This window comes from Chelonoidis abingdonii, chromosome 1 (assembly GCF_003597395.2).
Source record: "Chelonoidis abingdonii isolate Lonesome George chromosome 1, CheloAbing_2.0, whole genome shotgun sequence".
In the NCBI taxonomy this organism is placed as follows: Eukaryota; Metazoa; Chordata; order Testudines; family Testudinidae; genus Chelonoidis; species Chelonoidis abingdonii.
The window spans coordinates 178,897,962-178,924,843 of NC_133769.1; the positions used below are offsets into that span (position 1 = coordinate 178,897,962).

The window sequence follows — 26,882 nt, forward strand, 5'->3', positions numbered from 1 at the left end:
TTTTAATTAAAGAAAGAAAAGGTAATTATCTCTGTAAAATCAGGATGGAAAAAGCTTTACAGAGTACTCAGATTCATATAGACTAGAGGGACCGCGCCCCCCCCCCCTTCGATTCAGAGTTACAGCAAACAGAGATTAAAAAAATCCTTCCAGCAAAAAGAAACCTTTACAAATTGAGAAAAGAAACATAAGACTAATCTGCCTTGCCTGGCTATTACTTACAATTTTGAAACATGAAAGACTGATTCAGAAAGATTGAGAAAGCCTGGAATGATATCCTGTTCCTCTGTCCCAAGAGCGAACAACAACAAAAAAAACAGACTTCCCTCCACCAATATTTTGAAAGTATCTTGTCCCCCTGTTGGTCTTCTGGTCAGGTGTTGGCCAGGTTTACTGAGCTTCTTAACCCTTTACAGGTAAAAGAGACATTAACCCTTAACCTTCTGTTTATGACACATGCGCATCACAAGTTTAGTGCATTTTCAGTTGTAGTATGGAAGGGGGAAATCTGGCACTTTGCTAGAAATAGGAGACACGTCAGCTAGCTGCTGGTGGAAGCAATTCCTGGATGTTTGCAGCTGATGATACGCTAAGGGGACTCTTTCCTTTGACATAACACTGCACTGAATCAAAGCCCAGATTGCAACTGTGCTAATGATTCTCCCTTCCTAAATACCTCTATTTATTTTCGAAGTTGGCTGCCATATTCTTCCTGTCATAAATTGTTGTACACTGTTAAAAAGATGCTTTGTTCCACCCAAGACATGCCTGCATTTCATTGGCAAACCAAGCATCCACTGTGTATCTGCCTGAAAAGCACTTCAATGTGTTCATCTCTGAAAGAGCTCAGACATATATCATTTCATATGGTTGCCTTGGTTGAAAGAATCCACCTGGATGTTTCAGCTATCGTTGCCTGTCTGGAGCATAGACGTATGGTGCTTATTCTCAGCTAGTTTGCTCGTCTTTCAGCTCTACTTTTTGCTATTGAATGGCTTTTTAATTGGCATCCCACTGCTTATCACATCACACTTACCTTTGAGCAGCTGACATGGCGAGTTGACCTTCTCCTTCCTGCCTGTTGAAACCACGTTCTCCTTTTATTGAGTGAATGTGTCTAGGCCGCAGAAGGAACTTCTTACAAGAGAATGGTCTCCAAAACAGCAGGCTGTTCTTTTGTGACTCTACAGTGGGCATGCTTAGCAAGTCCCAGCAGTGAGACATGAACGGACTAGTTAGGGTGGTAAAGATTCTCTTATTACCTTTAGTACAGACATTTTCACCTCCAGAGTAATACGACATATTACAGCAGATTCATTCTTATCTGGAAACTAACATTAGTGTACAATCCTATGATGCTGGCAAACAAGAGCGCTCTCTCAGTGTAGTCTCCAGGTCTGTTGTGCTCTAGCAATAAATTCACTCTGCCTGTGTCATAAGTAAAAGGGCTACTTACAGAATACCAGGTTTCTGTGCCTTGTAGGTGACTCTACAGATTCAGTACTTTCTTCTCCTATATGAAAAACCTGAGCAGTCAAGAAGCATCTATAATTTTTTAGTATCGGGTGCTCGTCACTTCCTATCAGCAGGATTCTCATTGATTGAGGCAAGAGCTGCAAACTGGTATTGATGGAGGGAATAATTGGGTTGGGAATTTCCTTGTCATTGAGAATAAATTTGTACAAAACTTAGAGGTGGGATACTTTTTAAAACTTCTCTTCATCTATCCCTCACCATCATAAAACCATGAGCTGCGCGGCAGATAGTCTGGTTAACTTCAGCCTGTCCAATCAATCTGTTTCCTCTTCTCCCCACCTCTAACCCCTCCCAGCCCACTATCTCCACTCTGGCATTTATTTCATCATTGGATAACACATAAACAGTGCATACAGGTGATTGAGAGAGAAGCCAAGGGGGCAGGTGAATGTCTACTATATAACAGGTACAGTGAAGAGGGCAATAATGGGACCTGCACAACTGTTAATTAGAGGGGAAATAGACACTAGTCCAGGGGTGGCCTAAGTGTGACCTCTACTACACAGTGCCTCCAACTTGACCTCTGCTTAAATACAGCAGTGAGGCTTATGAAGACTACAGGTCTCAGTATGCAACCTTCCATCTTGATGCAAGCTGCTTGTCACTCTGATCAAGGTGAGGTATTTGTATGCTGGGAATTGCGGATTCCAGTGGGTATATTAAAAGGTGTGAGCAACTGAAATGTGCTCCATTTAAATGTTTCTGATACATGATTAGCATGGGCTTTTTGGTTTACCTATATTCTGGTGGTTCTAGCTTAATTCCCCTAGAGTGCAGACACTAAGTTATCTGGTCCTGTCATTTGTATCACAAGGCTGAGGAATATTCACTTGTCTATTGTATAATTTTGGCCTCACTACAGAGATCCTTTTGTTTTTGTTTTGTAAAGTAACTCCAGTTCTTCAGCTGGTGGCCTGGTAAGTCTTTAAAGGAGATTAGCATTTAGGCAGGGTTTCTGTTCAACCAGGTTCAGTATCTTAATTCTAGTTTGTTATATGAAGACAGTTGTCTTTATGTCCAAGCTAAATAAACATTGTTGGTGGTCTCTAATATAAGAAATATTAAACTTTAAGTATCCTCCTTGCTTTTCTGTCAGTAACATATACAGTGTCTTGTCTTCTCCCCCATCTGTTTCTGCAGTTAAATGGGATTCAGGTGAATTCATTATGAGTATGCCACCCTGTATTAACACTGAAATGCATTAGATGTCTTAGGAGATAAATGCTCCCAATAAACCAACAGTTTGGAAACCGTCTGTATATCACAAAAGCTGAACTCTGGCTGCTCTGAGGGATGAGGGAAATATGGGTTTTAAACAATGCATTTTAAAACCAAATATTAATAAATTGTCTCTGTGTATCTGCTAATGCAAATGGGAGTTGTCCTTCTGCCAAGACCAGAGTTCATAACTGTAGCAGAACCCATGTGCATCATCACTAACCTCAGTAGAGAACGAAGCACTGTACTTGGTTTTTAGGGATAACGATGGCATTGACTGCAGCAGGAATAAAAGCAGAACCCCAAATTCCAGGGGTTGGTTGATATCCAGCCTTCCAGATCACCTGTAACATCATGGAATGTGATCTGTCACAGGAGTCACCCAGTAATGGGTGTCTTGGGCAACTTGAGCCACATCAAATGCCCTATCAAGTGAAGCTGTGCTCTTGTGTTGGCTGATCAGAGAATGAGGTAGAATGTCAGAACTGAGAGAGACCCAGTTTATATTAGCAGCTGCAAATAGTGTTTTCAGAAAATAATTTTTTTCCCTCCAGTTCTCTGCCACCCCAAACACCCAACATAAGAATGGAACAATCCCCTGTTGCCAAAGCTGTGCCCTAAGGAGGGGGTTAGTCTGTGCTTTACCAGTAGGGGTGTTCAGGATGCATGCCCAGCAAATTCACCACAGAGTCTATAGACCTGGTTTTCAGAGCTGCTAAATGCTCACACTTCAGTTTAAGTCAATGGGATCTGTAGTGACCTTGAAAGAATGAGGTGCTCAGCTGTCTCTCTGTTAATCACAGTGCAAATGTGTAGACCTCACCACATTAGAGATGGCAAAGGCATGGCTAGATTGGGTTACTGCAGTACACTGTATGTGGGGCTACACCTGAAGACTAGTGGAAAACACAGTTACCTTCTTATTTAGGCCACGTCCACATTACAAACTTTTATGCATGCAAGTTACGGTGGCATACAACCATTAAAGTTTGCATATTGCTCAGGCATGTGCATACTTATCTTCTTGCTTGTTCATTGTGCGTTCTCACCAGGAGAGCTTGTGTCGATGCAAAGCGCAGTGCACTATGGGTAAGTATCCCTGTGTGACAAATGCTGCTGTCTAGGACAGTGACTTTTGGGACACTTCAGTAATGTTTTGTTGGATAGTAGCGACTTGCCCGGGGATTGCTGAGAGCCAGAGTTTAACTTCCCAACAGGCAATTTCTTCATCCCATAATGCCATCCATGTCCCATAATTTTCATGCCTTTGAAAAGAATAATCCCACAAACCCATATGGCACTTTGTCTGCAATCTCTGATAGAAGCACGGAGTTCAAAGAGCTCTGTACTATTTTCATGAAGGTTGCAAACACAGGGTGCACGATTATCCTGAATTTACAGACCTGCAGGAACTACTGCAACAACTGAGGACATGATTTCTTCAAGGACAGTTTGCTGAGGGACAGAGTAGAAAAACAAATCAAGGATGGTGGTGGTACTCATGGAGCAGCTGCGGGAGGCAGAGGACTGCTCTGGTTCCAAGAACGAGCAGATGATTGGGATCGTATTGTAATACAGATTTGGGATGATGAGCAGTGGTTGCAGAACTTTCGGATGCAACAGGTCACAGTCTTGGATCTGTGTCCTGAGCTTGCTTCAGCTTTCAGCTTAGGGACACCAGAATAAGGGCTGCAGTGATACTGGAGAAGAGAGTGGTGATCATACTCTGGAAACATGTAACATTGCATTGCTACCAGACAGTGGAAAATCTTGTTGAAATTGAAAATTCCCTGGGGGGGAGGGCGGGGTGGGGTAGAGAGATGTTGTCATGCAGGGCCATTAATTGTCCCCTGCTATGCAAGAGTTTGATCCCTGGCAATGCGCAGGGCATAGTAGATGGCTTTGCAGCAATGAGATTCCCAAACTGTGGTGGGTGATAGATGGCATGTACATCCGTATTTTGGCACCATCCCACCTTGCCACAGAATACCTCCACAGAAATCTATGGTTATGCAAGTGTTGATGGATCACTGGGGACACTTCATGGATATCAACATGGAGCTGGTCAGGGAAGGTGCATGACACTTGCACCTTTAAGAACACAGGACTGTTCAGGAAGCTCTACTCAGACCTTCTTTCCTGACAGTAGATTGCTATGTATAACCATGAAGAGTTAGCCTTTCAGTAATTTACTGATATAAGATGAACCAGTTTAAGCAAGGGTGAAAACTTTTTTTTTTTTTTTTTTTTTAAGTTCATCCTATGTTAGGGAGCTTGCAGTACCTTAACTAAATCAATTGAGTTAAACCTGGGCAGCTTTTCTAGTGTAGCCAAGGCCTTCAATATTGCTTTTCCTCATGTTATTTCTCAACAGCTGTGATCAGTAGCCTCCAGATTCTAATGTCTGGGGGCTTGTGGCAGAGTGTTGTAGGTGAAGTATCCTGGACTCTGGAATTCACTCCCCTCGCTGGTCTGACAAAGACAGTTTTGACATACAAGGCACATGGCAAGGCTCATCTTTTGCTTATGACTCTCACCCTTCAGGAAAGAGTGGAGGGTTAGGGAAAGATACGAGTTGATCCTTACTGGGGTTTAAATGTGCTTGAGCTGTTTAACGCTGGGTCAGTTTGTAGTACTAACTTGATTTGTGGTGTGCGTGTGTGTAGAGAGAGGAGATAAACACGCTATAAACCAGTACATTAGTCCCTCTAGCTTCTGTCTTCAGCAACCTGCAGGAGCACATCTTCATGCTTATATTCATCTCCTTCCTTACACTGCAGACAGTAAACTCTGCCTCTCTCTGGGTGGGCTCCTGCATTAAAACTGAATTGGAGTAAGTGGAAGAAACATAGCTGGGTGGTGCAGTCCAGTTTCCTTACTAAGTAACAACTAAATGACTTGATCTATCATGTAATTATATGTCTTCCTGCTGTTGTTTCATTTGGTTTATTATGGTGCTTTCTTTTTCTTAAAAGATGTTAAAAGTAAAAACCTACATTTAATGGAGCACTAAGGTTGGAAACTTAATAGCATGAAAGTCAGGAAATTAGCTAGGCTTAACCACAGTGTTCACTTTGCCATATCATGCTTATGCCCAGCAGAAATAAATGTACTACTAAATGAAGGGTTGAATGTGGGCTGTGATTCTGTGGGAAAATGCATCTTAAGAGTTAAGAGCAGGGGTGATGAAGACCACCTATCAATGCTTCATTCATCTGTTAGTTGAATTGCTAGATCATGCTGCCTGTGATCAGAAGGTAGTTTTGTGCCCAAACAGTCAAATAAATTACGTTAAAATTGTTGTGGAGGTTTTAATTGTTGTTGCACTGAAGTAAGTACTTATACTTCCAGCTGGTGCAGGTTGTGGGAAAGAAGTGTGGATGGGCAGGGCACGCCCTGTGGGCAGTGACATGGAGCCCCTCCCTAAGAGAGGGGCTCCTGTTGATCAATCCTGGCATTCGAACTGGGCTCAAATTCATATGACAACAGCATGATTTTAACCAATGGGATGTTTTTGTTGGAAATCCTATAGCTAAATTTGGATGTGGCCAGAATTTCGCATTAATCCCCCTGTATCCTATGCATGTTGAGTTTAATGGACCTTTTCTCAGGCAAATGTGTTGTTGTTCCATGTCTGTAACGGGTGGCTTCCCCAGTATGGATGGTGAAGTGAAGTGGTTAAAAGTTGTCGAACTTTATTTTTTTAAGTCTATGCTCGGAGTTCATGTGAGTGTTCTTCAGAGGACTCTGGATATTAGATTGACTTTACCTTGCTTCATGGTCCTACAAGTCGGGGTGGTCTTGGGAGGACAGGTCCTTTCAGTATCCTGGCTTCCCCTTGGCACTCCCAAACACTATACCAATATGTGTTGCAATGGATGTGTAGCTGGGGGTGACAGAGCAGAATTACAGGTTTGTGTAAGTGATTTTGTTGAGAGACTGAATCTGAAAGGATTGCATCTTTTGCTGAAAAAGTGTTTTCCTTTCATGGAAAGGCTAGGGTTGTGAATCAGGGCAGCTCTCCTTCTCTCTTGGGGAAGTGAGCTAACCTGCCAAAGCCAGCCTGCAGCTGCAGAGATTATTCTCTGGCTACAGAGCCAAACCCACAGGAAAAATCTCACTACTGTTTCTTTGCCAGGTCATCTGGCTAAATTAAATGGTTTGCATTTGGCCCTAGCATAATGTATTGCTTCTCCAGTCTTCTGCAGGGAATTATCACGTTCCTTTGTGCCTGCATGGTCATGGGATTTAAGGAATGCTATCTGGGACTATGTCTTTTTTGCTCTTCTGTACAGCTCTGAGCACTGTTGGTTTTCCAATAAATATCTGCAATATTTTCCAGTTTTTTGGTACATCACCATCTGGTGGTACAGGAATCATGATCTACCAACCCTAAGCATTTGTGCCACGGTCTTCACTGGGGTTTTGGAGTGGTGCTTGGTGGGGACTGTTTGCCTTTCCTCTCTGTTTTGAGTTTTGTGCTTGCATTTTGAGCTGCTGTTTCTTCTGGACTGTAGGCTTCCTTTTATTTGTTTTGGAATTTGTTTGTCAGCAATTCAGTCTGGATAGTTTAATCTTGATCAGGCTCTTTTCTTCTGATGTGAAAAGGAAAGACAACATTCTTTACTGAACTGCTCTGTGGCAGAAAAGGGGGAGAGCCTAGGCAACTTTTTTAAATGTGGTGCGCAAGGGGAGAAAGGACCTTGTCCTTTGAAACCTTAAATATCTGTGACTCCTTGGCTAATAGTCCCTTAGCCAGCAAATGATGACCAGACCTGATTTTCTACATATCGAGTACAGAAACTGAATGTGCCCAAAAGATTTGTCAGTGACAAGATGCACACTTTTCATATTGCATTAATGACATTTTACCACAATTACAGTGTTTGTTACCTGTTGTGGATAGAAACCCTGATAATGCCAGTGTTTCTATCAGAAGATTTTAGAGGATTGAGAGCGCAGTCAACAGGTAGTCTCAAAGTGTGCCCCAGAAGTGGGAGAAGTTGGGGATCTTTTAAGTAAATGAAAAGTTTGTTTTACTTTAATTTTATTGTGGGAGTAGACTGTGAGGAGAGGAAATGCATAGGATTACAGAAGTGTTTAGAGCCACTAGCTTTTGGAGCAGAGGTACTGAACTCTTTTTTTTTTTTTTTTTTTTTTTCTGTGGAGAAGGCTAAATACCATTTTTAATTTTGGTTGTCAAGGCAGAGTAAAAATGTAAGACTTTATGGAGATTTTCAGAGAGATCAGGTTAGACTGTCCTTTGTGTAGAAACGAAACTGTTAATTATTTGTTTAGTTCCTTATTATTGCATTCAGCATTACTTAGGTGGAAAATCTGCTATCCTTTAGGCCCACTGCTGTTTCCACCCTGGGTTTCTCCTCCTTCCTCATCCTCCTTCCTGTTTAGTTTCCTACTCCTTTCTTCTCTCTCAATATTCTAACACTAAACAATGAAAGAGTGAGTGCTTACAATTAGTGGGGTTAGGTTTTAGGTTCTTTGCAACCAGAAGGGCTAAAATTCACTTTTAAAAAGAATGAAAACTTAAGTTCTGCAAATTCTGAACATACTGCATAAATAAATCATACACCTAGATCCTACCTCTGGGTCTTGTTTGACACATCTGCTCTAGAGGGTTTGGGGGAGCCCATGATTTTTTTGGTGATCATTATGTCACATGGCAACTAGCTTAAAGGGGAAGGGAGCCCAGTATGTCCAAGCTTCAAATCCTGTATTAACTGCAGATTTTCACTTTGGGACGGCAGGGCCAATTAGTTGCTTCTCTTGTGTAGTCATTCCACCTTCTACATACAAAAGAGCTGTGTCTTAGTTGAAATTCTCTGGAGGCAGAAGCATTATGGCAATAAGATTGGGTGGTAAAGTAGAAGGGTCTAATTCTTGGTTCAGTTCTTAGTTGTACTATGTAAAGCCACTGGTGTATCTACTCTGGCAAAGATCTAAGTCTGAAGGAAATGGATTTTGTGGGATACTCTCATCTGATCTTAATGACTGAATCTCAGTTGGCATTCTAGAGGAAGGTGGAAACTCCCTCAATAGACAGCGTGTCACTAAGCAAACAGTGATAGAAGGAATACAGAATGGGATAGGGAATAATGCTCAGAGTATTGCAAAGTGTTTATATAATCAGTGATGCATCCCTACCTGGAATACTGTGTTGTCTTATGGCCAATCCATCTCAAATATGTTATCAGGCATTGAAATGGTGGGTGACAAATGATTAGAGACAGGGGGAAGACTTCCCATCTTTTCACACTGTCCTCATATAGAACTGTTTATTAGAAAGAGGAGTGAATGAGGGAATATAACAACAGTACAAAAAGGTAAACAGGGCACTCTTGTTTACCCTTTCTCATAAAGTTAAGGTGACATTCAAATGAAAATTGAAAGGCAACAAACTTAAAACTGAAAAGAGGAAATTGTTTTTTACACAACAGATAGTTAATATGTGAAACTTGTTTTCAATAATATCTTGTGATAGCTTAACAGGATTCAAAGAATTAGATGTGTGGCTATTCATGATCCATAGTTACACTGGGCATGAAATGCAGATAGAGGATGAAGCACCTAATGTGTAGGACAGCCTGTAACTGACTGGAGTTAGAAGGAAAAACTTGTCAGGTTATTCCATAATTATCCATATTTGGGCTTCTCACATCTCCCCCGAAGAATCTGATACTTAGCACAGTCAGAAACCAAATGCTTGTCTGGCCAGACGTCACATCTGATTCACCGTGATAATTCCTGTGCTAATTGTCTGTTTTTTCTCTTCTCCCACCTAGCTTTCTGCAAAGGACGCATTGTGAGGGTACCGAAAAGCCCACTCATTCGAGTTGAAGGTACAGAGACGGTGATTCCTTGCAGTGTTACTGACTATGATGGACCCAGTGAGCAGAACTTTGACTGGGAATTTTCCCAGGGAACTGACTTTGTGCGGATAGTGAGTACTTGGGACTTGTCATTCACCTCCCAGCAATACCAGAAGAGGGTTGGCAGCGGGGAAATCGTGCTGAGGCGGAGCAGCAATAATGCTGTGGAACTTCTGATCAAAAGTATCCAGCCAGTCGACGAAGGAGAATACAAGTGCATCACCCCCAGCACAGATGCCACTGTTCAGGGAAATTACGATGCTACAGTCCAAGTGAAAGGTATTTCCACAGGGTGAGGGGTGTTTGTAATCTGCAGCAGACAAATACATACCACTGGATGTTCTCGTCATGTTGTACATCTATACAGTCCTGAGAATAGGCATAGTCCCATTTTGTCTAAATTCGTGTTACTAGTTATCTGTATGTGGTTCCCCCTCCTTCCAGGTCCTTTCCTAAAGACACCCTTCAAAAATATGCCCTTCAAGTGGTGGCAACAGCAGAGGGAAGTGAGATAAAGAGGCGAAGGAGGCACATTATTGTAAATGCCACCAAACTTTTTCGTATTACCAACTGCCAGAAACCAATAACAAACTAAAAATTGTTTGTTCTTAGAGTCCAGGATGCTGCAAATTTACAGTCTTTCCAGATTCGTAGATTCCAAGGGACCATTGTGGTCATCTAGTCTGACCTCCTGTATAAAATGGGCCACAGAACTTCTCGAAAATAATTCCTAGAGCAGAGATTTCAGAACAACATCTAATCCTGATTTTAAAATTGTCAGTGGTGGAGAATCCACCACAACCCGTGGTAAAATATTGGTTGATGTTGAGGCAGGGAGAATGACTTAGGAGGGGGAGAAAGGAAATAAGAGGGGTGAGGTCATTTAGGGGTTTCCCAGTGAGGTAGGAGTAGTTTCCCTTTTTCTAGACAACATGCTGTGTTCTTTCAGCAGCAGCATCCTGGCTTATCTCCTTTGATGATAGAAAAGGAGTTTTTTCCCCTTAGTGTTTCTTTTCTGAATACTACAAAAACAGTTAGGCCCTTCCATGGAGATGTACAATAGATTAGAATTGTGTTGCCTTGGTCTTGCCCTAGAGAACAGAAGTAGAGGGAAAGGGATGATGATAAAATTAAAGACTTCATTCCTGATTCCTGAAGTGGGTGGCTTGCTCTGATAAAATACCTGGGGTTTAATGTGACTTTGTTTTTTGAGAGGGCAGGAAAGTTGTGGGGGAGATGAGTGATTGTCTAAGACCTGCTGTGAGAGTTCAGTATAATTGCATAGTTGGGTCAGTCAGCCAGCAGCATTTCCCATCCCCTCTCCTTACCATTTTCATAAACTCACATATATTACTCTGTGTGTTTTATAATGTTTTCTTCTTTGAATAGTGATTGCCGATGGCTTAACTGTGAATGGATCTACAGCTCAGTCCTCGAAACCTCGCAAAATGTCTGAGGGAGACTCATTTGAATTGCGCTGCTCAGCTTCCACCATCTCCTCAGAACACACTCACCTGCAGGTTACTTGGGAGCTCAAGAATGGCCCAGCCTGGCAGGAAATCCTCTCTCTGACACATGAGGGCAAGTTCCAGCCCAGCCCGAAATATGAAGAGCGCTACCTGAGTGGAGATGTGCGCTTGGACACAGTAGCAAATGACATTTACCGACTCTCTGTATCCCAGGCACTGCCAATGGATGAGGGCCTCTACAGGTGTCTTGTGAGCGAGTGGGTGAAAGGTGCAGATAGTTCCTGGCAGAAGATCCAAGAGAAGAATGTGGAAGTAGCAAGCGTGGTGATCCAACAGACTAGTGAGTTTCAGGTGCACGGGTCTCCTTATGACTTGTAACCATGTCACACCTAAACCATGGCAACTTGTGAGAGCAGAAATGTAGCAGGGAAAGCCTGGGTCAGTACTCCTGGGAGAACCTAGATTGCTGCAGGAGGTGATACTGGTGTCTCTCTTCTTTTTGAGTCAGTGCTGAGACAGATGTGCTGTTGAGGGCTCTGTCTTTTAAATGAGGTATAAAATCCAGATTCCAATCACTTATGGTATGTCTACACAGCAGTTAAACACTCGCATCTGGTCTGGGTCAGATGACTTGGGCTCATTCGGACTGTAAAATTGCTGTGTGGACATTTGGGCTTAGGCTGGACTCTCCCCCCAACTTGGGGTCCCAGACCACGGGCTCAAACATTTTACACAGCAGTCTTTAGCCCTGCATGCTGAGCCCTGTGAGCCTGACTCGAGCCAGTCGTGGCTGTGCCACGGGTCTTTTATTCTGTTGGAGATGTACCCTTAATGGTCATTTAATTTCCTGTTGCACCTCCCAAGAGTGGGGTTGTTACTGTGTCTTGGTGACATTTCTACTTGAGTACTTGTATTTTTCTCTCCCCAAATTCCTCTCTCTTTTTACTCTATTTTCTGTCCTATGATAAACAGCAGCCTCTCTTCTCCCCAGAGGTGTCTGTGCTTCAGTGGCAGGTGTGTAGTGTTTGCTGTATATAGCTTTTCAGGGTAAAGACTGATCTCCTTTCAAAGTACGGCTGTTTAGCTCTGCTTGTGTTCATTTTGGTGCTCCCAACCCATTGGACTGCTTGCTCTGTAATGTTGGCAGCTGTTTAGCAAGGAGTATTTCTAAGCACTGTAGCACACCTGAGTAAGGCACTATAAATTACATATGTTTAGGAAACAAAAAGACTCCTGGTGCTGGGTTGTGAGTATCGAAATATCTGTTGCCCACAGATTTCATGAACAGATACACTGAGCACGTAACTGTGCTAGCCCTGCCAAAGTGTGAGGTTGGGGGAGTTGTAATAGTGATGCCATCTTATCATGTAGTAGTTGGTGGAAGAACAGACATGATGTCCCCTCAGAAATATGAGAGTGATAGTATTTTAGGAAATGTGTGTGACAGATTGACGATGTCCTGAATAAACCTTATGGAATTAAGACACTTTATTGAATTAAGTTAAACTTCGTTTCATTAGGTTTGGTGCATTTGGGATCCATTGTATTGAAAATGCAATTGTTTGTGTTGCTGTAGAATTGTATGTAACTTTTCTAGGGACTTAACTAATGTAAGTGTTAGGAACTTCAAAAGACTTTTTTGGACAGTGCATGTAAAGTAGATTTCCTAGAAAATACAGGGCGGGGGGGTGGCGGTGTGAGGAGAATGCAAATTATCCACTTTGAATCCTCCCTTTTGAAACTACAACCAGGGGAGGAAAACCAATTGTCCACTAACTACCTGCTCCTGGAAACTCCAGCTCTAAGACCCCTGAGCTGTATAAAAGATGTTATGAGGGTGCTGATTGTGAGCTGAAGCTGTGATTAACTTGTGACCATAAAATCTGGATGGGGTGTGGAAGGGCTAGGCTGCTAGAGGCTGCGTTAGGGTTGGGCGATTATCTGGTGAGCTTACCACAATGCATGTAGATTCTTTAATGCTTTCCCTGTAGTGCTGTTTACCTTAAGAATAAAATAGGCTTGCACAGGAAGAACGGTGTGGTCATTTATACCTCTGTTATCAGTCTCTGAAGAGAAAGCAAATAGGTGAGGTTGGGCAGCCTGCTTGTGCTGGGAATAACACAGTGTAGGCAGGGAGCTGGGCAGCATGCAAATTCCCAGAGGGAAGTGAGGTTTTAGTTTGTCTCCACCCAAGAAAGGCAACAGCTGGGGAGCTGGAAGCCTGAGAGGGGGTGGCCTTGCTGGATTGCTGAGGGGAAATACAGGTGCAGTTCTGCTGAACTGTGACAGTGTGTTCAGGCAGTTGAGGCCTCTGCCATGTGAAATCCTTTGTCATAGAGAGAACCCAGAACTTAAGGTTAGATAGCTAATTCTGGTTGGTGGGGCTTAGTTGTGAGCTCTGCTGGATCAGTCTGCTCCCTCTTCTCTTGGGGTAGGTCTGCTAGACAGGAAAGCTCTCAGATGCCCTCTCCAGAGTCCTGGGGTACAATGCTGAGTAAGGGCTCTAATTCTGGCATTGTCTTGTCAAGTTCATAAATTTTTGAGAAGTTGACTTATGTAGGTGGGGTTTAATCAGTGGTTGAGAGAGATTAGCAACTGTGCATGAGCAGGGAATGCATTTTTGATGATATTTTTTATTTTGTTATAGGCTTTTAAATTCAGCATGGTCAATGGCAGCACTAGCAATTTGTCAGGAGCATGAGGCCAGTCCTAAATTGCATAAAGTTGAGTAGATCACATCCTCCTCCTCCTTGTAGGCAAAATGGAGGGTGGTGGAGTGTTGCCTGTACATGCTATATATACCATCATCATGCAGCATGGCCTGGCGGCTTGGCTTTGGAGAGCATTATATGCTGGGTCCTGTTGTCTCTGTAGACTGTACCTCCATATTAAAGACAAAGGTGAACGAAAGGTATTCCAGGCTATTTTGGCCGTCCTGGACACTACAGTCGCTCCTGAAAATAGGGAGGTTTGAACCTGAAAAACTGATATGGTGCCATTAATTTGTGCACATGACTAGCTGTGTGTATCTTCATGAATTCGTTACTGCTAACCTTGTCCTGTTGCTACCTTCCATTCTATTGTTTGTCACATTTGCTTGCCTGGTTTTAAATTTGATTCTAAGATCTCGGGCACAGGGAGTTCCTCTTCTTTCTGTGTTTAAGTGCACCACCTAGCGTGATGGGCCTGTAATCCTGAATGGGGCATTCAGGCACTTCAGTGATAATAGAACAAAGGAAGCTCAGGAGTGTGGGGAGGGGTGAGACTCTTACAAAAGTATCTCTTGGTTTATAAAATCTAGTGTTTGCGTTCCCATGGCTTGTGTGAAGATAACTTGTGTTTCTTGGAAGATCCCTTCACCTTACAGTGGAGTTGTAATATTAGTCTATTACAGCCCTGCAGAATTACTGTGGAGGTTTTACTAGCCCTCTCTACTCATATCATGAGGATCATAACAGGAAAAACTGATGATCCGTCAGTCAGCTGTGAGGAGGTACTTGGGGCATGTAGGTGACTGCAACTCTTCAAGTCTGGTGTAATGTGGTGTCAGATTGAGCCTTCTGACTTTTCTGTGCTGTCAGATGCAGTGGTAAGCTGTGAGAGGAGTAATTCTTGGTTTTAAAGACAAGGGCTTTGATAATTGGGGGGAAAACACCATGTAGGTTCTTGCATTTATATAGTACCCTAAGTGCTTTACAAACTGATAGACAATATGTACGGGAATGAGCATATAGACAGAAATCACTTCACCCACCATAGAAATGCCCAGCCACCTTCTGAGATGGGCACATGGCTGCAGTTAAGGAACATGTAGCAACTCTGCTTGTACATAGTCTAGTAGAATTGTGCTCTAATCCTTGACTGGGGTCCATGGGATCCTCAGGTCCCTTAGGATGCCAATCAGGGATTAGAGCTAGTTCAACCAGACAGAGCTATTGTTTGTACACTAACAGTCCTTGGACATGTGCATAAACAATGTGAATAAATAAATAGACCAGGGGTTGGCAATCTTTCAGAAGTGGTGTGCCGAGTCTTCATTTATTTACTCTAAGGTTTCACATGCTGGTAATACATTTTAACGTTTTTAGAAGGTCTCTTTCTGTAAGTCTATAATATATAACAAAACTGTTGTCTGTAAAGTAAATAAGATTTTTAAAATGTTTAAGAAGCTTCATTTAAAATTAAATTAAAATGGAAAGCCCCCAGACTGGTGGCCAGGACGCTGGCAGTGTGAGTGCCACTGAAAACCAGCTCACGTGCTGCCTTTGGCACCGGTGCCATAGTTTGCCTACCCCTGAAATAGACAAATGAAGGAGAGGGAACAAGGTAGCAGACACCTGACAAGTCTTGCAGCAGGAGGTAAATAATAGCACTCGTTAACAAAGCATAGGAGATGAAAAATGTGGAAGTCCCTCCTAATGCATGTTTTTCATTATTTAAACTAGGGCTGTCAAGCAATTTAAAAAAATTTAATCATGATTAATCACACAATTAAAATTAATAGCAATTAATCATGGGATTAATCACACTGTTAATACTAGAATACTATTTATATAAATATTTTTGGGTGTTTTCCACATTTTCAAATATATTAATTTTAATTACAACACCGAATACAAAGTGTACAATGTTCACTTTATATTTATTTTTTATTATAAATATTTGCACTTTAAAAATGAAAAAAATAGTATTTTTCAGTTCACTTAATACAAGTACTGTAGTGCAATCTCTTTATCATGAAAGATGAACTTACAAATGTAGAATTATGTTAAAAAATTGTTTTATTTTTGAATGCAGCTATGTACGGTAAAAACTTTAGAGTCCACACAGTCCTCCTCCTTGTTCAGCCAATCGCTCAGACAAACAGGTTTGTTTGCATTTGCAGGAGATAATGCTGATCTCTTCTTATTTACAATGTCACCAGAAAGTGAGAACAGGCATTTGTCTGGCACTTTGTAGCTGGTGTTGCAAGGTATTTATGTGCCAGATGTGCTAAACATTCTTATGTCCCTTCATGCTTCAACCACCATTCCATAGGACCTGCTTCCATGCTAATGACAGGTTCTGCTTGATAACGATCCAAAACAGTGCAGACCAACGCGTGTTCATTTTCATTATGTGAGTCCGGTGCCACCAGGAGAAAGCTGATCTTCTTTTTTGGTATTTCGAGTTCTGTAGTTTACGAATTGGTGTGTTGCTCTTTTAACACTTCTGAAAGCATGTTCCACAACTTGTTCCTCTCAGATTTTGAAAAGCACTTCAGATTCTTAAATCTTGGAACGAATGCTGTAGTTGTCTTTAGAAAACTCACATTGGTACCTTCTTTCCGTCTTGTCAAATCTGCAATGAAAATGTTCTTAAAACAAACATATGCTGAGACTGTTATAACATGAAATACATGGCAGAATGTGAGGAAAACACAGAGTAGGAGACATACAATTCTCCCCTAAGGAGTTCAGTCAGAAATTTAAGTAACACTGCTTTTTTTTTTTTAAAGACCATCATCAGCATGGAAGCATGTCCTCTGGAATGGTGGCCGAAGAATGAAGGGGCATACGAACATTTAGCATATCTGACATGTAAATACCTTGCAATGCTGGCTACAAAAGTGCCATACGAACATCTGTTCTCACTTTCTGGTGACATTGTAAATAAGAAGCAGGCAGCATTATCTCATGCAAACATAAACATAAACTTGTTTGTCTTAGCGATTGGCTGAACAAGAAGTGGGACTGAATGGACTTGTAGGCTCTAAAGTTTTACGCTGTTTTGTGTTTGAGTGCAGTTATGTAACCAAATAAAAATCTACATTTGTAAGTTGCGCTTTCATGATAAAGAGATTGCACTATGGTACTTGTATGAGATAAATTGAAAAATACTATTTCTTTTGTTTTATCATTTTTACTGTGCAAATATTTATAATAAAAGTAATATAAAGTGAGTACTGTACACTTTGTATTCTGTGTTGTAACTGAAATCAATAAATTTGAAAATGTAGAAAAACATCCAAAATATTAAATAAATTTCAATTGGTATTCTATTGTTTAACAGTGCAATTAAAATGGTGATTAATTGCGATTTAATTGTTTATTCGCAGTTAACTCATGTGATTATCAACAGCCCTAATTTAAACTAAATTGATGCTATCACCAGCTTTCCAGCCTACTGATCACAAAGGTCCTCTCTGAATGCTTGGCTGTGACCAGGAGTTCTGTGGACTGAGTACAACCACTGGCCAGGAGAGGAACCTTTTAAATGCTCTGAGTAAGTTTACCAGAGCTGAAGAAGAGTTCTGTGTAGCTTGAAAGCTTGTGTCTCTCACCAGCAGAAGTTGGTCCAATAAATCATATTAGCTCACCCACCTTCTCTCTCTAATATCCTGGGACTGACATAGTGACAACAACACTGAGTAGCTATTTATATTGGTGTAAAATTTGTAGTGTATGTTGGACACTGTAGTATGTGAAGAAGCACCAGTCTATGGAACTTACCATCGTCCTCTGTGCACTTTCATTTCTGGTCTTGGCAACCCTGTTAAGGTGAGTCAGGAGTTCAAAGTTTGGCCATGGTTGCTTACATTAAGTCACACTTAACTCTCTGTAGCTGCTGCTGCTTCTTCTTTTTCTCTTTTTATTTTTATTTTTATTTATTTATTTATTTTTGGTCATCAGAGCTCAGAATTGTTTAGACAGAAACTAAATTCAGCTCTGAGATAAATGGGTGCACTTCAATAGGAATTCTGCCTTCTGTGAATTAGGCCCCATGTGTCTTAGCACCTCTGTAAGCTAAGGGAATATTATTCCCATTTTTCTCATGGGGAAGCAAGTGCAGAGGTTGTTCCTTGCCTAAACACAGACAGGAAGTATGTGGGAAAGCTAGGAATAAAAACTCAAGTCTTGATTTCTCCCTCCTATGTCCTAACTCCTATACACACTGATAGTTTGCGACTTTTTTAGATCAGTACAAACCTGTAGTCAAGTCACTAAGCACTGAAAGCAGAGAACTGAAGTTGCTTGAGAACTTACAGTACCAGAGCATTAGGCACTAAATAGTTTGAGACAAACTCTTGAAACTAACACTTGTCTTGTCTTGTCTTTTTTAATATTCAAGTTCTGGATGTGCTTATTGCCACAAGCAACGTGTCTGTGACTGAAAGGGATTCCCTGGACCTAACCTGCAACATGACAACAGACAGAAGTGGCATCTTCCAAGCTCAGGTGACGTGGTACTTCAGTGAGTCACATGATGATACCTTGTCAGATGCCCAGTTTTTGTTGAGTGTGGACCGTGATTCTGTGGTCAGCTACTCTCCCCTCATCAGCCTGAGTCATGTGGATAGAAATTCCTATCACCTGCTGATGCGTGATGTGGGTGTGGAGGACTCTGGCTACTATTTCTGCCAAGCAGCTATCTGGGTGCCACAGCACAATGGGAGCTGGCACAAAGTGGTCGAGAAGACCTCTTCACCAGTCAGCGTGATGGTGACGGCATTAGGTGAGTGGCTCCATCTTGAGGCTCAACAGATAATGAGCCGTTCTTTTCCTGTGTTCATCTCCACTGTAGAGTGTGCAAGGCAAAAACATTACAGGGTCTGTTCTGGCCACCCCACTATCCTGTTGACCACAGATATGGAAAAATGTTCCTGCGCCAGGGTCTTTTTATCCGTGTCCTTTGCGATACAGATCCATTCACATCCATTCTTCTGGCCTCTGTTGTCATGTATTTTAGGAAAGAGAGGCATGCTGGAGATTTGCCAGGAGCCTAAAGGCCTTGTAGTACAACCTATGTAAACTGGTGAACTTTGGAGCTTCCACACCTTTGGTAGACTGATAACAGTCCCTATGGAACAACCGGTCATAAAAGAATAAATATAACCATTCCCATAAGTGTGACTTTGTAATCTGTTCTGTAAAGGTTTTTATACTGCACTCACTGAATGCCTCAATATTCAGATGGGTGGTATTTGTTTCCAGGTGACTATTAATGTAAGTTACCCTGGACTAGCAGAATTTTCTATTCACTGTAAATAAGTTTTAAGATTTTATAAATGAGTGAATTTTTCTAGTTTTAAACTTACAAATATACAAAGAATTGTGTCTTTGGCTGTACACAGGCCTACCAAGCCAGGCAATCTTTGTACAGTAACTTCTCGTGGCTCCATGCACTAACCATAAGTGTCTAATCCAGTCATGAATTTACTGACCTTATATTACTTTTTAGTGGTCTCCCCTATATTACTTTATTATAGAGACCCTTAATACCATATGACAGGGTGGCCGACCTATGGCTCCGGAGCCACATGCAGCTCTTCAGAAGTTAATATGCGGCTCCTTGTATCGCCACCAACTCCGGGCTGGAGCTACAGGCACCAACTTTCCAATGTGCCAGGGGGGTGCTCACTGCTCAACCCCTGGCTCTGCCACAGGCCCTGCCCCCACTCCACCCGTTCCCTGAGTTTGCCGTGCCCTCACTCCTCTCTCTCTCCGCCCCCGCCCCGCTGAGTCTCCTGCATGCCACGAAACAGCTGATCGGGAGGTAGAGTGAGAGGGAGGTGCTTATCAGCAGGGCTGCTGGTGGGTGGGAGGCGGTCAGGGGTGGGGTTAGTGGATGGGAGGCTGCTGATATATTACTGTGGCTCTTTGACAATGTACGTTGGTAAATTCTGGCTCCTTCTCAGGCTCACCCCTGCCATATGACATCAAGGGACTTGTTTTATAAGTCAAAGGTCATACCGTGTGTCACTTAGGAGTAAGTCATGTCTTCTAGTTCAGATGGTATGTTAAAAATCCTTGAATTACATCTGTGGTGTCAAATTTCAGAGTGGTAGCCGTGTTAGTCTGTATTAGCAAAAACAACGAGGAGTCCTTGTGGCACCTTAGAGACTAACAAATTTATTTGGGTATAAGCTTTCTTGGGCTAGAACCCACTTCATCAGATACATGAAGTGGAAAATACAGGAGCAGGTATAAATACGTGAAAGAATGGGGGTTGCTTTACCAAGTGTGAGGTCAGTCTAACAAGATCAATTAACAGCAGGATACCAAGAGAGGAAAAATAACTTTTGAAGTGGTAAGAGAGTGGCCCATTACAGACAGTTGACAAGAAGGTGTTAACTCTTGTGGACAGGATTATGATGTAGAATTATAGAAGCTGGAGACTGAAAAGACATAGTAGCATAGAGCAGGATAGTGTTCTCCCCACTCTCAGAGGTGAATGTGTTATTAGATTGATATTCCATTGTGTCTTGCCTACACCAAAGATGGTGAGTTAACCAGCTCTTGCTCTGCATTACCCTGGCTGAACTCTTAAGCTGCAAAGATCCTGTTTTTATGCAAATATCCTGAGAAGCGAACAGTCATGCTGGAGTGATCCAGAATATCAAACCTAAGCAGAATTTCTAATGAGCTGTATTTTTCAGTTTGCCATGACATGTCAACCTCTCTCAACGAATGATTAAAACAATTTCTTTATTTGACTTTTGCATTTAGGATCTAAATTATTTTTGACAGCATTTCAAACCCAGAGAGGGAGAGGGGGCATTTCTACCCACACTCTATGCTAAAATCCAGAAAGTACTGATTATCTTTCAGAGTTAAATGAGCCTAGTCCCCAGTTAGTGCCCAGGCTGGTGTGCAAGTTACCCCACTCCCCCCAGTTCTGCCAGTGCACTCAGTTGTGGCTTGAAGCCTCCTACTATTCCAATTGAGAGCCATTCCTGATCAGACACTGGCAGTAATGCCAAACCGTGGTGCCGGTCTGAGGATTAGAATGGAGGCCAACAATCCTAAATTAGGGTCTGAACCCAGGTACTCAGAAGTGAATGGCCAAGTCTTGAGGCTGATGATCCCACTGAGACCTCTTTGAGTTACTCTTTATTTCCCACATGCATTGTAGGGAGTATTAGGCATACTTTTTGGCATTTCCAAACAGTAAATTAGCCATTAACATTTAAAAAATGTTCCCAATATGCTTTAAGAGCTGAATGCCAATGCTATCCTGTGCTGGTTCCCTTCTTCCTTTCAAACTATCATCTGGCCATTCCCAACTTCCTGTTACATTGCTGAGCTTCAAAACCTGGCTGCAGAAGGTCACTTTTGTCTCTGGTCTGAAGCATTGCTTAGGCTGGCGGAAATTTCCTGTCCTTTCGCTCACCGCTTGGCTGAGGTGCAGGAGTATATAAAAGCTACTCAGATAACTGCTGCCTAAGGCAATGAGGGGGTGGGAGAAGAGTTCTCGGCATGTGAGGTTCTAAACTGCATCCTAAACTCACCACTAACCTCCTCCTCCTTGATTGAAGTTCAGTGCTAAGGTGGTATTAAGTCACTGAACTGTCAGTGAGGCTGTTTGTTGACAGTTGACAGAATGGAGGAATGAGGCTTATCCAGGGAGCCTTTTATTCCTTTTAAATCCTCTGTCTGAGTGTGTCTGTCAGTATGACGTGCCTAGCCGGAGTGGTGCTGTCAAAGCCAAAACTCTCCCTAGCAATCCTTCGTTCTCCTCAATAATAATAATTAATACTAATACCAAAGTGATTAGCTGAAAACTGTTTCTTTCAGCTCTTTTCTCATCCTGTTCCTGGCCTGAGAAGAGTTTCAACCTTCAAACTCTACCATCTTTGTACCAAGCTGCTAAAGCAGTCACAGGACACAACCTTCTGTAGCTACCACTCTTGAATTGTAACCCCTCTGGCTTGGGAGGGGTCAGATTACTGCAGAATGGTTTGAGTAACTTGTCCTTCAGTTTCAAGTCTTGAAGACTATTGCTGTGTGTAAATAGGATGTGAGGAGTGGTCTAGCTGTCTTGGATCTGTGGGGATTTAGTTCTCTCAAGGATTGCGGTGCTGGGTCTCATGGCCTCCCACAGTGGAACCAGAATTCTGTGCATTATATTTTTAGGCCTTATTTATACTGGAAATTTTAGGGAAATTTCCCACCATTGCTGGTGCTAGCAACCATGGCGGCAGTAGTGTAAACTAGCTTCTTGCATTTTTACCCTTGTCATCTAATCCTGTAAAAACCAATGATTAAAACAACTGATGTCTAGTCTACACCAGTGCTCCCAGGGTTGCTAGCACTGATGAAGCTGCACTAGTGATAGTAACTGCAGGAGATTCCCTTAAGATTTCCAGTGTAGATGTAGCCAGATTAAGTGGAATTGCACTACCAAATGCTCCCAGAGACTTATTAGTGCACCTGGAGAGAAAAGGCACTAGGACTTATCTCCAAGCATTTCCACTAACGTGTTCTAGTGCCATGTTTTAGAGCTGGCTACATTTTAGACTTGCATTTTCTTCTCTGTCCCAATTATAGACAATTACTATTTCTGAGATTAATACATCAACCACAAGATAAAGGAATAAAGAATAAATATGTTGAAAACAAAAACAAAATATTGGGATATCTAGTCAGAAAATAGTAGGATGTTTGATGTTTTTCAAGTAACATTAAAAAAAAAAAAAGTAATATGGGAAAAATAAGTCTTGTCTTATTAGTAGAAAGCACTTATTTCCATAACTAAAATTCAGTGCTGAGAGATTCTTACCATAGTATCTCAGTTCACAAGCCTGTAGTCTGCTGTCTCTGTAATCTAGTAGAGAACAAAGTCATGCAACCTTGTCTCATCATATTCTGGGTCAGAACAACCATCTTCTCCAACCTTAGATTCAGCCGCTCAGCTCTTAAGCTATGAACTTTGAGAGATTCCAACTCCATATGGGTTGTACCACTTCACAGTTCAAGCTCAAAATTGCTTTTGGTACATGCATCTTTGGTTGTCATATTAACCAGCTAAACGTTCAAGGATGCTTGGTGGAGTTAACGCCAACACCTTGTCAAGGTTCTCCAGGGCCAAGGCAGGAGCTGGTATTGGGGATCTGTGGGGCGTGGGACAGTAACTGGGATGGGGTGGTGTCTGGGGATGGCCTGTTTTATCCTGGACAGGGAGAGGAGATGGGGTGTCTCTAGTCTCAGTCAGTTTGCAATTTGAGATTGAAGTGTCCTGAGCTCTCCAAGGAAACACAGAAGATGATTTAAAATCTGAGACTGAAACCTGCACACTTGGATGTTGGTGAACAGGCCAGGGAAGGAAACATTATTTCTCAGATGCCTCATCATCTTGAGAGGCTTTGGACCTGATTTTCTGAAGTGCTGGACTCTAGCAACACCAGCTAAAGTCCATGAGAGCTGAAAATCAAGCTCAACAAGTAAGTTCGATATCTAAATAAAAGGCCACTTATGAAAATTTTGGTCTCTGGGACTTGCTGATGGTCACACAAATCTATGGCAGAGCCAGAGTCCAGGTTCCCAATCCCCTGATTTCACAAGTCTTCTATATTTAGCCCACATGCTTTTTATGTGTCATGTTTGATAGCTCCAGATATCAGGACTACACTTGGTTTTCACTGTTACCTTGAGGTGTTTGCTTTTTACTTGCTACTTTTAACATGATCTCTTGGCTTTCTTCCTACTTTCCCATTCCCTTGCAGAGCTGGACTACCAGATAGTTCTGAATGCTTCTAAAACACCTAAATTTTCAGATGACCCCACACAACTGGAGTGCAGGATCATGAATGCACAGAACACAGAAGCAAATGTACGTTTTACAGTCTCCTGGTACTACAGAATGCGCCTGCGCAGTGACGCTGTTGTGACGGATGAACTTCTTGCCACTATGGATGCAGACTGGACGTTGCTGGTTGGGGATAAGAGCAGAGAGAGGACCCAGAATGGGGAAATAATTTTCTCTAAACAGGCCGTGGATACTTTCAGTTTACGAATCCAGTGGACCTCTGAAGCAGACAGAGGGGATTATTACTGTGTCGTCTCTGCCTGGGGCTGGCACCACAACAACAACAACTGGGTAAAGATCAAGGATGTGACTTCCATGCTGGTCAGTGTTTTCTGGGCTACCCAAGGTAGGTACTTCACACTTACTGGTTTAAATCTCTTGCTGCTGGTAGCTGCTGATTTCTTAGCTTTCTCTTATATAGCGCCTGCCAGCCTAAAGTATTCCAGTGGGTTTTGGAAGCTACATATATATACATTTAGGATTTGTTTCATCCACTGCAGAATTGTAGCCCCTTCTGGAGTGAAAGGGAGCAACTACTTAATGGTACTAACAGTATCATGCAGTGTTTTGGAAAGGAAGTGAAGAATAACAGTGTATCCATCAAACTGCAGTGGGAATTTAGGAAGACAGAATGTAACTTTCAGAACTGGAATCAGGCCAGAGCACTGAGGTTATTGTGCCTTCTATTCAAAAGTCATGGTACACAAAGCATAAGCTGTCAGGATCTTTAGCTCCCACGTAAAGATTTTTCCAGGATGCATCTCATTGCCAACAACTATGACATTCTCTCTGCCTCTGTAATGCCTTTATTGTTAAGCTGGTAACCTGTGCTTGATACTTTGTAAAGCCCAAAATGAAGACAGTCCATGCCTTGACAGGCTTACAGCCTGGAAACTGTAGTTTTCTCCACATCCTTTACCTGTAGGTGGTTGCCTTTAAGAAGGCACCACAGAGAAACTTGCAGGCATGCAAGGAACTGGCTTTTGAAAAATAATAGCCAAGTGTGAGAGCCATACAGTGCTGAAATTCTATTTAGAGCTGGTTTGCTGGAAGGAGGGTAACTGGATGGGCAAGACTTCGACTGTTCATCATTGAGGCCCTGTCTATGCGGGGGGCTAAAAAAAATTACCTCAGCTAATTCTAAAAACAGTTTAAAATGGGTTCAGACTGACTCCGTCTAGCTGGGTACTTTTGGGTCGGTCCAAAATATGTTTAAAACACAGTTTAACAACAGTGTTCCAGTTTAGATGTAGGATCACTGAGTGGGGGCTTATACTAGAAGATAGCATTTAGGCAAAAGGCTTTTATAAACTTTCTCTTTGTTTAATGTGTGCATCTTGCAAAATATTTTTGTTTAAACAGTCTGGTCCCCTCCACTCTTGATTGGCAAAGCCCTGTCTAAAACCCAGCTAGCTTGAACCAGTTTAAAACGGCGCAGGTCACAGCCTCAGACTAGAGAGAGACCAAAGGGAATCCCTACAGTGATTCAGCTCCAGCAAAGAGAAGATTTATAAGAATCATGCATAATGTTCAAAGCACGATTTGTAACTTGGCCTGGGAATGGAGAGGTTTAATCCTTGCAAGATCAGACAAGTTACCATGTTTCTCTAAAGCTTGCTTCTCCAGCAGTGATGCGATCTCATTCATAGGAAAGACCTCACATGGCAGTCAGTCTATCATTAATATGGCAGGCACTCAGTCTGATCGCTAGTAGTTGCAAACAGAAATACCAAGCACCATGTTAATAGAAACATCTGATGAAGAGAACCTGCTTTTGTGGTACAAGGGATGTTGCCCCCAGGAAACTAAGCTGTATGCCACAACATGCAGCATGTATGTGTGCCATGTATAACAGTCTTCTGTTCAGCTGAGGCAACCTGGAGCTATGAGATGTCTTTGCCCATGTTAATTTCTGTGGAAAAAATTGTGGTAGGTGTAAATATTCCTGTTTCTGGTACTCTTTGAAACTTTCTGCTAGTTTCGCTATGTTCACTGATATGGAAGTGTAACTATTGTAGCCCAAGTGCCAAAGGGTTTTCTAAATGAGACATTTACTGGAAAAGAGTGGGGCCTGATGTGCACCAGCATTGTAGTCAGCAGCCACAAAAGCGTTAAGCTGCCACGTGCTTTTCTATTCCTTGTGCTAATTGGTTTAACAAGAATCTGTGGTGATTTTGAGTTCCTGGCTGTTCCCAAGCCTAATAAAAAGAGGGAAGCCTACCTCCTGGGTGCTTGCCTAAAGAGAGAACCTTTTGCATGTCCCCTTGGAAGCCAAAAGTTGGCCTGTTCTAAATACAGCTTGTGCCCCCACTGCGGTTTTTCTGAGATTCTCTCACGGTTAGCAATGCTACCCTGGTGCAAGTGCAACATTGAGAGAATTTGAGGGTACATCTACACTACAGGATTATTCCGATTTTTACATAAATCGGTTTTCTAAACCAGATTGTATAAAGTCGAGTGCACGCGGCCACACAAAGCACAATAATTTGGTGGTGTGCGTCAATGTACCGAGGCTAGTGTCGATTTCTGGAGCATTGCACTGTGGGTAGCTGTCCTGTAGCTATCCTATAGTTCCCACAGTCACCCCTGCCCATTGGAATTCTGGGTTGAGATTCCAATGCATGATGGTGCAAAAACAGTGTCGCGGGTGATTCTGGGTAAATGTCGTCACTCATTCCTTCCTCTGTGAAAGCAATGGCAGACAATCATTTCGCACCCTTTTTCCCTGGATTGCACTGGCAGATGCCATAGTGTGGCAACCAAGGAGCCCGTTTTGCCTTTTGTCACTGTCACCGTATGTGTACTGGATGCCGTTGACAGAGACGGTACTGCAGCACTACACAGCAGCATTCATTTGCCTTTGCAAGATAGCAGAGACGGTTACGAGTCGTTCTGTACCGTCTGCTGCGCCATTGTAAATTGATGATGAGAGGACGGTTATCGGTCGTTCTGTACTGTCTGCTGCTGTTGTGGGTGCTCCTAGCTGACCTTCGCTGAGGTCGGCCGGGGGTGCAAAAACAAAAATAGGAATGACCCCCAAGTCATTCCCTCCTTTATGTTGTGTCAGTCCTGCCTAGAATATGGGGCAAGTGTACTAGAGAACCACTGTATCAGAGAATCAGAGAGCACAGCCTCTCCGTGTCAGATCCCACAGAAATGATGAGCTGCATGCCATTCTAGGGGGTGTCCCTGCAACAACCCCACC

At 42.5% G+C, this 26,882-nt stretch overlaps 1 protein-coding gene across 1 annotated transcript in view; it reads left to right on the forward strand.

Annotated features, from left to right (window-relative positions):
* Nucleotides 1-3,839: 3,839 nt before the first annotated feature.
* The window catches only part of PTGFRN (prostaglandin F2 receptor inhibitor), a 64,169-nt gene continuing 41,126 nt past the window's right edge, over nucleotides 3,840-26,882 (forward strand). The window contains exons 1-5 of the mRNA XM_075063582.1: nucleotides 3,840-3,843; nucleotides 9,555-9,920; nucleotides 11,031-11,450; nucleotides 18,221-18,604; nucleotides 23,595-24,023. Coding sequence (XP_074919683.1) covers nucleotides 3,840-3,843; nucleotides 9,555-9,920; nucleotides 11,031-11,450; nucleotides 18,221-18,604; nucleotides 23,595-24,023 — 1,603 coding nt within the window. The remainder of the gene's footprint in view (nucleotides 3,844-9,554; nucleotides 9,921-11,030; nucleotides 11,451-18,220; nucleotides 18,605-23,594; nucleotides 24,024-26,882) is intronic.